This window comes from Eleginops maclovinus, chromosome 11 (genome assembly GCF_036324505.1).
Source record: "Eleginops maclovinus isolate JMC-PN-2008 ecotype Puerto Natales chromosome 11, JC_Emac_rtc_rv5, whole genome shotgun sequence".
NCBI lineage: Eukaryota > Metazoa > Chordata > Actinopteri > Perciformes > Eleginopidae > Eleginops > Eleginops maclovinus.
In genome coordinates this window covers 25,880,828-25,896,591 of record NC_086359.1, presented here as the reverse complement: position 1 = coordinate 25,896,591, position 15,764 = coordinate 25,880,828, and the positions used below count along the sequence as shown (strand labels likewise).

The 15,764-nt window shown below is 42.9% G+C and overlaps 2 protein-coding genes across 11 annotated transcripts in view; one reads left to right on the top strand and one right to left on the bottom strand.

Annotated features, from left to right (window-relative positions):
• amot (angiomotin) overlaps positions 1-15,424 on the top strand; it is a 72,075-nt gene extending 56,651 nt beyond the window's left edge. For 9 of the 10 annotated variants that reach the window (XM_063894369.1, XM_063894367.1, XM_063894360.1 and 6 more), the window contains 3 exons: positions 9,290-9,528; positions 9,624-9,878; positions 10,957-15,424. In XM_063894369.1, the coding sequence (XP_063750439.1) occupies positions 9,290-9,528; positions 9,624-9,878; positions 10,957-11,090 (628 nt within the window). In that variant the 3' untranslated portion in view covers positions 11,091-15,424. The remainder of the gene's footprint in view (positions 1-9,289; positions 9,529-9,623; positions 9,879-10,956) is intronic. The other variant, XM_063894368.1, reaches the window with a different exon arrangement.
• On the bottom strand, positions 6,195-9,005 carry LOC134871594 (protein FAM200A-like). The gene is made up of 2 exons (XM_063894370.1): positions 6,674-9,005; positions 6,195-6,535 (listed from the first exon to the last, which is right to left on the bottom strand). The coding sequence occupies exon 1, from the start codon at positions 8,756-8,758 to the stop codon at positions 6,677-6,679; it is 2,082 nt and encodes a 693-aa protein (XP_063750440.1). The 5' UTR covers positions 8,759-9,005; the 3' UTR covers positions 6,195-6,535; positions 6,674-6,676.
• Positions 15,425-15,764: the final 340 nt, after the last annotated feature.

The following is a 15,764-nucleotide window of genomic DNA, read 5'->3' as shown; positions in this document are numbered from 1 at the left end:
CTTTTTGAGCGCCTCAGCCAACATGGGCTAATTGTTAACCCCGCCAAGTGCCAATTCGGTCTCTCCACCATCGATTTCCTGGGACACAGAGTCACCAAGGATGGTGCAGTCCCTCTCCCATCAAAGGTGGAGGCGGTGACACAGTTTCCACGCCCGCTCACTGTCAAGGCCCTGCAGGAGTTCCTGGGCATGGTGAATTTTTACCACCGGTTCATTCCTCGAGCCGCCCAGTTCATGCGGCCCTTGCACGAGGCCTTGAAAGGTAAGCCCAAGCACGGTGTAGACTGGACTGAAAGCAGGGTCAAAGCTTTTGCTGACACAAAGACAGCCCTGGCGAACGCCGCCATGCTGGCACATCCTTCTCCCTCAGCCTCCATCGCCATCAACTCGGAAGCCTCAGACTACGCTGTCGGTGCCTGTCTACGACCAGTGGGTAGGCGGGGCCTGGCAGCCGCTTGCTTTCTTCAGCCGTCAGTTGCGCCCCAGTGAACAGAAGTACAGCACCTTCGACCGGGAGCTGCTTGGCCTCTACCTCGCCATCAGACACTTTCGTTCCCTGCTGGAAGGGCGACACTTCACCGCTTTTGTCGACCACAAGCCGCTGACTTTCGCCATGGCCAAGGTGGCTGAGCCGTGGTCCGCCCGCCAGCAACGTCATCTGTGCTACATTTCCGAGTTCACCACGGATTTACAGCACGTTGCAGGTAAGGACAACCAGGTGGCTGACTGCCTGTCACGGGCTGTGGCAGGGGCAGTCCATCTTGGTTTGGATTACAGCCGAATGGCAGCGGACCAGACCACAGACCCAGACGTGCAACACCTTAAGAGCTCAACTACTGGGCTGATGATGGAGGATGTGGTTTTTGGCGATACCAGCACCACGCTCCTGTGTGACGTCTCCACAGGGTCCCCTCGGCCAATCATTCCCATGGCTTGGCGACGACAAGTTTTTGATGCCGTCCATGGTCTCTCCCACCCTGGTTCTAAAGCGTCACAGAGGCTGGTTGCGGCAAAATTTGTTTGGCACAGCCTCAAGAAGGACGTTCGGGACTGGGCTAACACCTGTGTTGAGTGCCAACGGGCCAAAGTACACCGCCACACTAAAGCCCCGTTAGAGTTGTTCCCAGTGCCAGAGAGACGGTTTGACCATGTTAACATTGATCTGGTCGGCCCTCTGCCCTCCTCTCAGGGTTTCACCTACCTGTTGACCATGGTTGACAGGACCACCCGTTGGCCTGAGGCTGTGCCACTGACATCGCTGGCATCTGTGGAGATGACACGTGCATTTATCGGCACCTGGGTTGCCCGTTTCGGCACTCCATCAGACATATCCTCTGACCGGGGCGCGCAGTTTACGTCTGAGCTGTGGAACGCTGTTGCCCAGAGCCTAGGAGTGAAACTCCACCGCACTACTGCATATCACCCGCAGGCGAACGGACTCTGTGAGCGATTTCATAGGTCGATGAAGGCTGCTCTTCGTGCCAGCCTCAAAGACTGCAACTGGGTCGACAAGCTCCCGTGGGTAATGCTGGGCATCAGAACTGCACCAAAGGAGGACCTACAGTCCTCATCCGCAGAGCTTGTTTATGGCCAGCCGTTGCGGGTTCCAGGGGATTTTGTCCATAGCACCACTGCCCCTTGGTCTGCAACTCTCCAGCGAGCCACACTACTGGACAATTGCGAGGCTTTTCGCTCCTATCCCTACTTCCCGTCACGGCCTCCCTCAGTCGCACATCCCCGCTGGGCTTCAGACGGCTGATTATGTTTTCATTCGCCACGATGCCCACCGGGGACCGCTACGCCCGCCCTACGAAGGTCCATTCCGTGTGTTGGAGACAGGGGATAAACATTTTGTGGTGGACATGGGTGGCAAACCGGACCGACTCTCTGTTGACCGCCTCAAACCCGCTCATTTGGATGTGGCTAGGCCCATTGAATTGGCCCAGCCCCCAAGACGCGGGCGACCTCCAGGTCTGCCCCCACCCCCTGCTCCCCTCCCTCCCAAAACCCCCACACTGCATGCCCCACACCCGTGTCATGGTGAGACACCTGCCGCAGTAGTGCCTCCTCTGCCTCCTGTACGGCACAGCCGTTGTGGCCGTTTAATACGACCACCTCACCGATGACTGTTTTTTTTTTTTTTTTTTTTTTTTTCTTCTTATATGGTGAATTCTGGGGGGACGTGTGTAGTGAATGTAATATACATAATTCACCTCCTTCTTAAGTGTGGTTCTACACACTGTTGTTGATGCCTGTAAGTATGACCGTTGGTTTATGCTTGAAAGTACAACTGTAAAAAGGGATCGTGGTCCCTTTAATTAATCTGTGTTTACGATGACGTGGAGCCCCATGCTTGTTGGTTTACAGGACAGCGCCATCTTGTGTTGTTATAACTTTGACTGTGTGATTAAACGAGACACGCATTTGTGTGCTCAACTGTAATGAATGTCTCCTGCGTTTCAATACGATCTCCACAACACTGCCCTAATGGATTCCAACCAGAGACCAACCGGAGTCCAGGGGCTGGGAATCTAAAGCCCTCCCCGTTTCCTGAGAGGGGCGTTGCCAGATTTACCCATTTGTTCGATTGCAGGGATTTATCATGAGAGGGCGCTTCCTCCTCAAATACACAGAGACAACTGGGTGAACTTTGGCCTTTGTTTAGCCTTGGTTCACACAGTTTGTTTCCTGGACTAACAGAACTGTCACTTCAGTCATGCTTACAGCTCTGCAGTTGTGTTTGCTGAGCAGCATTTAATCACATATTTTGTATCCCTTATTTTCACAGGGAAATGTAACAGATTACTTTCACACTTTTTTAAATGTATACTACTACACACATTTAAGCTATATAATTGTTTATTTTCTACTCTTTTGAATTTCGAATTATGTGCAATTCCTTGTTTTTACTTTAAAGGTCCCCTATTATGCTACTTTTCAGGTCCATATATGTATTTTGTTGCTCCACTAAGACGTGTTTTCATGCTTCAATGTTGAAAAAGCGCTTTTTTTTCCTCACACTGCCTGTGCCCATGCCCCCACCTTGACAAAAGTGCACTCTGCTCTGATTGGTTGGGTTAACTGGCGACTCTGTTGCTGTTAGAGATTTGTCAAATGTCCCGCCCTTGAATAAAACTGAAAAAATGGCATCGCTTGTGTACCTGTTTATTACAAATAAATAATGATAGATTATCAGTAATCATTTTAAAGTGACAGACACATTGGATAAACCTTCAGCAGCGTTTGTATGACCTTGAACACAACTTTTGATCACAAACAGCAAATACTGTTTATGGCTATGGCTCTGTAAAGTGAAGCAGTTTTTTTGCTCTTTCTTAGCTGCTAGTTCAGTGGGTTTTGTTCATACAGTGATGAGACTTGTACCAATGGAATCCGTGAAATCTCAGGCTTCATTTGATATGTGGTTTGTGCAGATAGCATGATGTAAAAAAATTGCGTAGCTCACTTGGTGCTATGTAGCGTTAGCTCGTTTTTGTTCAGTGCTGATTTAGACGCTTGGTGTTGGAATTATGTTTCTTTTTGGTAAAAATGGTTAATATGGTCTGGTAGCTGAGTTTCTTCCCGTTAAGTGGGTTTGCCATATTAATAGGTTGTTAAATGTTAACATGCCCTAAGACGCTGTTTCTTACAAGTTACTGCGTCTGGGCTTAAGAGGTTAACGTGTTGTGATGAAAAACCATCTCCGTATTTCTGCATAGTTCAGGTAAAGTTGGTGTGCATACAGCCTGAAAGCTTGGTAGCGTTTATAGCGTTAGCTTGCTGCTTTTCCGAGGCAAGCAGTGTGCTTGCGGCTCAACTCTCACAAGAGCTCCACAATTCATCTGCGTCTGAAAAGCGGGTCTGCTCGTCATCGGATTTCGTTCTGCCTGGTTCTGACAAATAATTTATGGTCGGTTACAAACTAAGTGGGCGGAGCCATGAATAATAATTAAGCTTGGCTACGTAAGACTGACATGGACTTCAGATTGGCCCATATCTTCCGCCTATTTTCTTTTATTGGCTATTGCATACAGCAGACAAGTTCCATGGTTTCCAAACCTTCTATAGTTCACAACCGATATTGACCATCTTATGTCAAAAACAACAGGGAAAACTTTTTTTAGTGGAAGGTCCACTTTAACGATAAAACATACAGATTTGAGATTAAATAAAGTTTATCTCATCCTACTATCTTAATTGTAATTCAATAATATATAGTCTTTGTTTATGAAATAATAATAGTAATAATAATGTTTACACATATTTATTTTTGCTGCTCATACTTTTACCTTCACTATAGTTTGCTTAATTATGCAGGACAATTTATTGAATCTTGCTGTGGTGTTTTGACCACAGCAGTTTTCTACGTTTAGCTTTTTAAGTAGAATGTTGGCTTTTCACCATCTTCTCACTCGGCAGGGGGGTGGGGGGGAGGTGTTGATGACAAGGACCTTTTGTAATGCTAATGAACTGGTTGGGCCATGAGAAGGAGCCCACTCAGGGACTGGACCGCTGAAATACTTCAGTAAACACCACCTCAATAGAATGAAAAAACGAGTCGCAGTCGCGAAAGCACTAAGCCAATGGCATGGATAAAACACAGGATAAGTCTATGTGTCAAGGGGGCAATAGTTTCTCCCCTGTCCAAGAACGGGTAATGGTTCGGTCTGACAGTGCACACCTCACCTTAAAGAGAGTCACAGAACTGCTGATCCAACACATTCTCACTCCCAACTCGTCCTATGTTAACGTGATGTCAGGATCCCTTGGCGTTACATTTAAACGCACTGGAAAGCTTCAGCATCGATTTTTATCTATCCCATAACAACACAGAAAAGATGGTCATTTATACCCATGGTCTGGTAAACTCTTATTTTGAAATGAAAAGAAACCGGTAAATACAGTTTCCCGTGTTCCTGAGCTGATCAGACTTTCTGTCCTGACAGACGGGAAAATACCAGACATCAAACAATCAAACAAATAAATAAAAACAAGGATAATTGTGGCTTATTGTTGAGTAAATAACAGTGTGTGGTTTAGAAAAGAATTACAAGTTAGAAGGAAAACACCACGGCGAAAAAGTCTGACATTATACAATAAAAACAAAGAAGTAAAAAAAATAATTGTGGCTCGATATTGAGTAAGAAAAAAGTTGATAATCGCTGTGAGACCGGGTCGGCGGAGAGCATTTCTCCTCGATCTCAAGTCGTCTACCATCGATTTTCAACTTCCCTGCACGCTGAAAATCGACGCTAAACACACAAATATAAACAGTAATAGTTAAACAATAATACAGTAAACAATGGACACTAAATATTGTTGTCTGCCCGTGGTGAGATGACGAGGCTCCATTAGAAATACACCTATTTTGGTGAATTACGGAGTTCAGGCAAGTTATTAACGTTTCCCCCTTGCCAGAAACACCTATCTAAATAAATATGTGTGTCCCGGGCCATAAATGTTATTATGCCGTCAGTTTTCAGATAAAGCCACTGGATCAACAGTTACTTCTGTATTCTACAGAATAATTCTTTTCACCTCCTGTTTTGCTTTCAACTCACCAGCTTTTATGGAGAAAATAAGTTATATAATTATAAACCAGAGGCATGTTTTCTCACTAATTTATGCATAGAAACAACCGGCTGCTGTTTTTCTGCCAGAAGCAGCACCCTCTGAGGAATCAGCAGTTTATTTCAGGAGTTTAATTCTGACAGCGTTTATCAATGCGCCACCTGGTTTATCGATGAGCCATTGCAGCTGGTTTGATTATCATTTATCAAGGAAGCGTAACAAGTCTGAGCCGTGTCCACTAAGTCACACTGGTGGTTTTCCTTTCGGCGAGGGCCTGTCACGGACACATATAGTACCCATGTAGGGGGGGACGCTTGAAATCAGGGGCTATATCTGCAACTGCTGATGTATGCATGTAAGCAAGAAAATACTGTAAGAATCAATGATCCTGCTTTTGAGTTTGATAATCACTCCTGGGTTGTTTTTATTTTAAACAGTACTGCAGGTATCGTATACACCTTATCACCAATACTGAATGAGTGAGTTACATATCTGCCGCATAGACTGGCCAAAATATGGATATTTTCTCTAGGACAGGGGTTTTCAACTGGTTTTGTCCCAGGGACCACCATTCGGACTAGAAAGCAATCCGCGGCCCACTGATGTGCCTGCGCTTGCGCGTGTGTATTTGGTGTTACATGCATAGCTCAATGCATGAAACATGAAAGAGAGGCCACGCAGATTTTATAATAATAAAAGTAGATTTATTAAATTAAATTAAATTAAAGATTATTTTAAAGAAAGAATAAAGAATAATAAAGTGTTGTGCAATTCAGTATTGGGAAAAGTAACTAAAAATGTCATGCAAAGTCAGTCTAGGTGTGTGACAAAACAACAACGGAGAACAAAAATCCAACAACACCGGAGAACCAAAATCCAACAAATGAAGACCAAGGCAGCCTCAACTGCTGGCTGGTCAGGGCTTTTATAACCCAGCCAGGACAGACCTGTCACCAATCACCTGCTGTAGAGACAGAGAGATTGAGAAAAGCAGAGAGAGATTGAGAAAAGCAGGGAGAGAGAACAGGCTTACCATTAACACAGGGCGGGGCCTAAACCCGCCAGGGTCGTAACAGTGAAAACATGGGAGAATTAGGCCTACCTGTCAGTGTGATATCTGGGCGTGGTGAAGTCCACACAGCCTGTCTATTCGTGGCGAAATGGTAGACAGAGACAGTCTCATGTCATTCTCTGGATCAAGCCTAGCCCTGTACTTATTCTTTAAGTACGCCAGTGTAGAAAAACCACTCTCACACAGGTATGTGGTTGGAAAGGGCAAAAGACACCTCATTGCTTTTGCAGCAAGCTGTGGAAATTCTGTCTGGCAACTTATCCAGAATTTAACAAGGGGCTGTGTGTCGTACATATGCCTCCTGACAGAGTCTGTGGACATCTCAATCAGCTTATCCTCTTCCACAGCCGTCAGACTTGACCCTACTGATGCATCGTCACTGAATGGGAGCAGGATCCACTTGCTGTCACGGCGCCACTCTTCCGAATCAGTGAAGTACTTTGCGAATTGACGCACAAGCTTCCTCAAATGCTCACATATAGTGTCGTTGATGTCAGTGCTGTCAGGGTATTCCTCAACTGAAGGAAACATCGCCAAGTTATTGCTCTCCACTCGTTCGATCCACTTTGACATTTTTTTCACAAATGCGTCGAGCTTCTCGTAGAGCTGCATGACGTTTGCATCTCTCCCTTGCATGGAGCTGTTCAACTTGTTCAGCTCTGCAAAAACATCTGTGAGGTACGCCAGCTTAGTTAACCAGTAACTATCGTTGAAATTGGAAGCCAGATCAGAATGCTTCTCGCACAAGAACTCGTAGATAGCTCCGCGTAGTTCAAACACACGGGCGAGCACAGCGCCGCGAGACAGCCAACGCACCTCTGAATGATAAAGGAGAGAGCTGTGTTCACTTCCCAAGTCATGGCATAGGGATGAAAACAGGCGTGTATTCAATGCGTTTCGTTTTATGAAGTTGACCGTCTTGACAACGACATCAAACACACCACTGAGCTCAACACTGAGATCTTTGGAGGCGAGAGCCTCTCTATGAATCAGGCAGTGTGTCCAAATTACCCCCGGAGCCACCCTCCTTACATGCGCAAACAGTCCAGTCTTGCTGCCACTCATGGCTCGGGCCCCATCGCTGCATAATGCAACGCACCTCTGCCACGAGATATTGTGCTCCGTGAAAAAATCGTCCAGTGCTTTAAATATTTCTACACCGGTAGTTCGCCCGGGCAGTGGTTTGCAAAAAAGAAATTCCTCGCACATAGTGCCACTGTCCTCGTATCGCACAAATGTTAACAGTTGCGCATCATTAGTAACATCTGTCGTCTCGTCGATTTGAAGGGAAAACAGAACTGTCTGAAGTTTTGCCATCAGCTGGTCTTTGACATCATTTGCCATTTCCCCAATTCGTCTTCCGATTGTGTTGTCTGACAACGGAATAGTTTTTAATTTGTTGGCACATTCTTCGCTTACCATAGCTCTGCACATATCTATGGCTGCTGGCAATATAAGCTGCTCTGCAATGGTATGGGGCTTCTTACTTTTTGCAACCCTGAGAGCGACCAGATACGATGCTTTCAGTGCGTTTTCATTTATTTTTGCACTCTTCCTCATGGTAGCCTGCTGTCCTTTGAAATCACGCAACATCTGTTGCATGTACTCAACGGGTTTGGCCTTCAAGTGGACGTGATGCGTCTCCATATGCTGCGTAAGTTTCGACGGCTTCATAGCTTCATTACAGAGAATTGTTGAACATACGAAACACAGTGGTACCTCCTCTCCTGCTCTGTCTGTCGTCACTGTGAATCCATATTTAACATATTCCTCATTGTATTTTCTTTTTCGTCTTTTTTGCGAAGTTGACGCTTCGGAAGCCTGTCCTTGCCCTATCGTGGCGGCCTGTCCCTCTGTCGTGGCAGCCTGACCCTCTGTCATGGCAGCCTGTCCCTCTGGCACTTTCCTCACTACAAAACGATCCATTGGTGCTAGATATATAGCTAGACTAGTACATATGTAACAAATGTTTGCTGTACTACAACCTATCTTAAAATACTCTCGTCGGCTATGCTTATAAATGTGTGTCAACTTTGCTCGCAAGACTGTACGTAATGAATAATAAGTGAGGTTAGCGACGCAACTCATTACCATTAGCGAATCACAGGCTACCATAGACTGGATAGGCGCAAGGCTACATTCTGTCAGCTTGAATTTCCTTTATATTATTTTAAACATATTTTTCACGATATGTAACGGTATTCTGGAAATGTGTTGAAATATCAAAGCGAATTTATATTAAAAAAAAACAATGGTGAACTGATCAACATAGGCTCTTGTCACGGACCACATGCAATGCCGCTGCGGACCACCAGGGGTCCGCGGACCACCGGTTGAAAACCCCTGCTCTAGGACATCAGTCAGGTCACTCAAGGATCTGCAGTTGATGGCTATTCCGTCACGGCTTTATTTTCCAGCCAATGTGGCCACTTGCACAGTCTATGTGACGTGATGTTTGCTCTTTTAGGTGTGTTTGAAAAAGCCAACGCAAACACAAAGGAGAACAGAACTTAAAGGTTACAATGTGTAGTTTTTGTCTTTAGGAATTTAACTAGTGGTGTACTTGCGCTAGCATAGCTCACTGGGTCTCCTTGTCTTGCAACTGTGGCTCAATACAGATCCATGCTCTTGTTCTGCCTAATACAGGATAAAGAATCTTCATGCCCAGATCATAGAGAAAGATGCTATGATCAAGGTGCTTCACCAGCGCTCCAAGAAGGAGCCTATCAAGTCTGATGCGCAATCTGCTATGAGGCCCTCCAAGTCCCTGATGTCCATTTCGAACACTGGCACTGGTGGTTCAGGACTGCTCTCTCACAGCCTCGGCCTCAGTAGCTCGCCTATCACTGAAGAACGCAAGGACACAAGCTGGAAGGGCAGCCTGGGTAATAACCAATATTCCTTACCATGTGTGAGCTTTTTTTGAGAACTGCTGATGGATGTCACTTTTAACAACTGATCTCTGTTCATGGTCCTGCAGGGGTTTTGCTTGGTTCTGAGTTTCGGACAGAGTCCATCAGGACTGAATCAATCTCATCATCCCCTTCACCAGTGCTTCCTTCCACCCCAATGAATCCAGGCCACTCGAAGACAGGCAGCAGGGACAGCTGCACACAGACAGACAAAGGACAAGGTCAGGAAAATAGCAAGCCCAGCACGCCCGCCCTGCAGAGCATGACTCTGCCCGCTCGCCTGTCCAGCCCAAGCCCAGTCTACATCCCTGACCGCCTGGCAGGTCAGCTCAAACTGTTTGTCACACATGTCAGTATAATCTGAGAGAGGTTATAGGCTCTGATCACACCGCAATAAGTTGGAGGAGTCAGGCAAAGGTCTAAAGCTCTCAAAAACAATAGTAAAACCTGTAGAACCCTTGAATAAAGCAATTTTATATTAAATATCAGTCTTTCCCTGTTGGGACACAGAGAAGAGGGTCTATGGACTGTAGGCTAAAGTTTGCTCAGCTTGATAACCAAAGCTCTGATTAAATGTAGTTAAAAATTACCAAGATCTAACAAGTGTATATAAAAATGTGGCTTAAAACTGGATAACTTATAAGAGATTTTGGCAGACAACCTGATTATTTATGGACGCCATGCCTGTTTTTTTTGTTAAAAAAAAAATATTTCATTTATACAAAGAGATAATGTTACATATAATAATTTTAACTTCAAACTGTTCAGGAAATGTGTACTAGGAGCTAGTTATCTGCTGAGGGCTCCTCTCCTCCCAGCAATTTAAACCTTTAAAAAAACTGTTTTTAGTGTTATCGGGGGCAATGGTTTATTAACCTTAGCTCCAGATGGCCGGAAACTGAAATCCTTCATCCAGTTAAAATCAATAGTTAAAATTGACCCAAAAAACACGAAGCTGACGGTGACCCTGATTACCATTACTGGTTTCTCGAGGCTTAAAATGGTTGGAAATATGATATAATGTACAGAAACACAGAAACTAAATATTTAAAATCTATTTAAACATTTTTTAAGGATTACAATGCGGAATATACATATTTTACACTTAATTCAAGTTCTTGCTAATTGTACACAATACCATAGTTTGGTCATGCTGTGATAGATCAGGACAAACATATCAGAATAAGGCCTGGACCATATGACCTAAATTCTCTATCACAATAAAGTGTCACATGGACCTAAACTATTATTTTAGTTGTGTGCGCTTCATATATGACATGTTTTTTTTGTTGTATTCTGTTTACTGAGACAGACACAGGTTATATTTGTGTACTAAACAATCTGGACAGACTGGATCATCAGCAATGCTAACTAAGTAATCCTTTGTAATTTTCTATGTAGATGTGCCAGTGTTTCACAGCAGCACCCTGGAGCGACGGTTCCCTATTCAGTCACACCAACAGCAACTGGCTCTCCCTACAGCACCACCGATCCAACAGGAAGTCGACAACGACATGGTGGAGATCCTCATATGACCTCTGGAAAAAAACATCATCCAAAATGATTGATCGGAAGGCAGGTCCATCAGACAAACTCAGCAACATGTAAATCATTCCGGCTCTTCCTCCTTCCTGAAGGTTTGTCTGCAATGGGGGCTTCAGTGCTTGTTCCAGAACACATCTATGACACATGCGCGTGTATGCACATGTACAGTTGTGACTTGTTTTTTTTAGGTTATGCTACTACTTTTGATTTACATTTTCCAGTAGATTCATCAAGCAGGTGATTCAGTAAAGCAGTCAGCACTGACCTATGAACATGTGGGGGATTCTCATAGTACCTGTCTGAAAAGATGCTTCAGTTCATGAGCCCCTGCAGCATCTGAAGGTAGCAGGGCCTATATGTTGATGATATGCACATTCACTGTATTTAACTTATAATGTCAAATTGGCTTAAAGAGATAGCATGACAACACAGAGCTCTACATACATTAAACTGCCCAGCTATTTCTCCTTATTCTGCCATTCATCTTTCTCATGCTTTATCACTGAAAAGCATGCAGCGAAAATGGGGTGTTCAACAGCAATTACTAACTACCTGTCCATGAGGTAGATGCATTAAAATATTTTTTAAAATAGTGCCAGTTTAATATAATCATAGAAACTGTTTCAACATACCAACTTCCTTATTTCTTATTTCTATCAGTATTAGTGTTGCCACCTGATGGAGGATCCTCCTCCACCTGTCTCTGAGAGCAGATATGTGGAGTTCTCAAGTTGCCACGCAGAGCCATCACCATGATCTGCTGCCATTATCAGCTTTTAACTGTGATTGTCTCAACTAATAATAATCAAGCTAATAATAAATCTCCACATGTGCTGATCTGAATTTAGCTTAACTATATTGGCACCCTTAAATGACATGCTTGAGTCCTGACAGGAACTTCAAGGCTTAAAAATGTATGTCAATAACAACAAGATTCTGCGAATTACAAATATTCTGCAATATTTTTTCTTCCGAAAAAGAGGCTTGAAGCGCCTATCACCAGCAGTCATTTCACTCTCCTATATTAATATCCGCCTTCATTGAAACACTTCTAGCCTGACAGGATATACTTTCTTTCATTGAATCACTGTTAATGATCATGTTAGTAAAACCTATACATCAGAAGCAAAAGCAGAAGTGTAACACCGCCTGCCATCTTATCTCAGCTCTCATGCATGTGTTAATATGAAGTGGTGCCTGGAACTTGAAAATGGAAGAGTTCATTGCATCAAATGTATTTTTTATATGCAACTTTATAAGATGCATTTACCTCTTTCTCATTCAAAGTGAAGGACTTTAACATGGGGGAGTGATGTTTGGGGATTAAATGTTAGCCAATTATAAATCTAGATGTTATAAAACATTTGTTATTATTCAGTCTTGATCTAAGTTTATAAGAGTTAAGACAGTTAACTTGAATGAGAATGAAAATAAATGAAAAGGAGTGGTCGAAAACTTCCTGTTAAGATGTAACAAAGAGAGCATGCACTTACACAAATGTATTTTTAACTTTTACATTTAAGGTGAAGGATATCTGTATTTGTTACTCTTGTATAACTTGGTGACTAAGGCTTTGTTTAAATGCATTACTTTTGATTTTGGGGTTGGGGTGGGTTTCGGCTATATACCGTAATTTCCGGACTATTAAGCGCACCTGAATATAAGCCGCACCCACTGAATTTTTAAAAAATATGTATTTTGTACATAAATAAGCCGCACATGTCTATAAGCCGCAGGTGCCTACCGGTACATTGAAACAAATGAGCTTTACACAGGCTTTAACGAAACACGGCTTGTAACAAAAATAAATTGGCTTTAACAAAACACGGCTTGTAACAAAAATTTAAAAAATAGCAGTAAACAGTAGCCTACCAAGAAAGTCATTGGTCACTATCTTCCTCCTCCTGTGCACTGAAACCACTGAAGTCATCTCCTTCGGTGTCGGAGTTGAATAGCCTCAGAATTTCTTCATCCGATGTTGGATCGTCTTCATTGTCGCTCTCGTCACTTTCATCCGGAGGCAAATTCCCCGCTGAGCTCATGCTGCCCTCTTCAACACGCAGCAGTCCAGCCTTTTGAAACCCGTTGATGATAGTGGATTTTTTGATAATGCTCCACGCTGTCAGGACCCACTGGCAGACTTGACCATAAGTTGCTCTTCGCATGCGGCCCGTTTTAGTGAAGGATTTCTCCCCACTTGTCATCCAAGCCTCCCACTGAACACGGAGCGCCACCTTAAATGCACGATTTATACTGATGTCGAGTGGCTGCAAATACTTTGTTGTCCCCCCAGGAATCACAGCTGGAATTGAGTTTGTCCTCTTGATGGCTTCTTTCACAGAATCTGTTATGTGGGCCCTAATGCTGTCCAACACGACCAAAGCCTTGTTCTTGTGAAAGAATCCTCCCGGTCGCTTGCCGTAACACTCCGTATGCCATTCATGCATTAGGCCTTCCGTCATCCATCCTTTCTTGTTGACTTTCACAACAATTCCTCTCGAGAATTTTTCTTTTGGCATCGTCATGCGTTTAAAAATCAACATCGGTGGAAGCTTTTCTCCCGATGCCGTGCAGCTCAGAACACAGGTGAAGTGCGTTTTTTTATGCCCAGTTGTTTTCAGCGTGACTGATGATTCGCTTCAACTTAAAAGCTGCATCATATGCATTTCTCCGTGTCTTTGCCATGATGAGGGTGACAAAATGACTACCGTAATCAGAATGATGGGAAGTTTGAGCACACTCGATTTACGTCACATTATATGACGGTGCTCAGTTTTTTGTCTATTTTTTTTCAAAATCCCATTTTGGCGGTATGAAGCTTGTGAAAGCGGGAAAAATCCATAAATTAGCTGCGTCATTGTATAAGCCGCAAGGTTCAAAGGGTGGGAAAAAAGTAGCGGCTTATAGTCCGGAAATTACGGTAAGTAATCAGTGGCATTTCAGCACATTATTGAACTAAGAAGTTTAGCATGTGCATTTGTTTCCAATACAAAATGCAAGCAAAGGATTAACAATGAAAAAAAATGGTTTCAACAAGCGTCTCCGCAGTGAGAGGATCAGGGGGCACAGTGTCTGTGAACTCCCAGGGCAGTAACAGAAGTCAAATGTATTGGCTACGTTTTTGTTGCATTTATTGCAATTCTTTTTTAAGAGTATTTCTTTTTTGCTATATAACTATAATACATCTGACAATACGTAATGTATGTATGTGTTGTTTATTATTTCAAAACCTTAGTTACTCATGGAACTTGGGTTATAACAATTAATCTAAACAATAGACTATTCTTAACTATTTATCTTGTGTATGTATCCAAATCTTCTATGCATTAGCTTTGTGTTGGAAGCCTCTGGCAGCAAATATGATAGTGGTTGTCAATGGCAACTGTTAACTGAATTTGTTTTGTTTTTGTTTTAATGGAAAATACACTTTAATTAACTTTGCAATTGCAAGAGTGCTATTTTAAAAACACTGATGGAGCTGGATCTAATAGGCTTTGCCTGGCTCTGTTTTTTTCGAACAATACCATTATTTTATGTTTTGAAAACTTGGTTCCCACTGTGCAGCTGTGTTGCTTCATAATGTTGCACATTTTCAGTATGGTTACTTAAGTTAGATTGAAGATTTTCACTGAAAACCAAAAGTGTTGGACCAAAGAAGCTCAGAAAGGTCAGCTAACTGATGTTATTGCAGAGGTCATTAGTATTACATTACTAAAGGACTGTGTTATATTAAAATAACTAAATAAGTAATGCACTGATCTTTTGTATTTGATGTACCTGACTTTTATTGATTAGTTAGGATTTGGACAGCTACTTAACCTCAGCCAATATAAATAGTGTTATATTTAATCCTCTACAGAATAATACAATCCTTGTATGTTTGAAATCATTACAAATTGAAAAAGGCTGCCAACACATTTGGTTCACAGTTTTCCTGTCCCATACCATATAAGTATCGATTTGTTCGTAAAAGAGAGTTCCAGGTTAGTGAGAATTTTTTTTTTACCAGGTGTTGTCATAAAATGTTTTTGTACTAGCACTTCAGTCTAAGTCCAACTTGCCGAACATAGAAAATTGACAGAGTTCTCAATGTTTACCAGCTATGTCAATGAAGCAGTTCTTGTTAAATGTGTTTCCATGATGGCGTATAACTCTTGCCTCCCCATGTTGAGGAACAGGGTTTGAATCTGGGCCTGTGACCATTTGACTGTCATTTCCTTTATCCCCTTCTTTCAACTTGATCGCATCAATAAAGGCACTGGTTGCCCGAAACCAAATGTTAAATAAAAGAAAATCTATTTCCAGGCTTTTCATACTGCTTAAATGTGTTGTTTCTGTACAATCACAAATCATGTAAAAGCAATGTTCTAACCAATAATGTGTTCTTTTACAACATTAACTTATACCATTTCTTGTATTATGGTAAGAAGTAGTTTTATTTAGTTCTGTATACCTTTTTCTGACATCCTTCAATTAATTATTTTCTTGAATAAATCTACATGAACACACTTACCCACCAAACTTCACATATTGAAGGAATAAATTATCTGAAAAAAGTAATTTTTCTCAAGTAAGTACAACATTGAGTCCCTCTATGATGTTGAGAATATTCTTTGTTTGAGGACCAAGAGTTGGTCTTAAATAGACCAAGAAGCTTCTCTGTA

Excerpts from the sequence above, each read along its gene's own strand:
- LOC134871594 (XM_063894370.1), bottom strand. The coding sequence starts at position 8,758 with ATGGTAGCCTGTGATTCGCTAATGGTAATGAGTTGCGTCGCTAACCTC.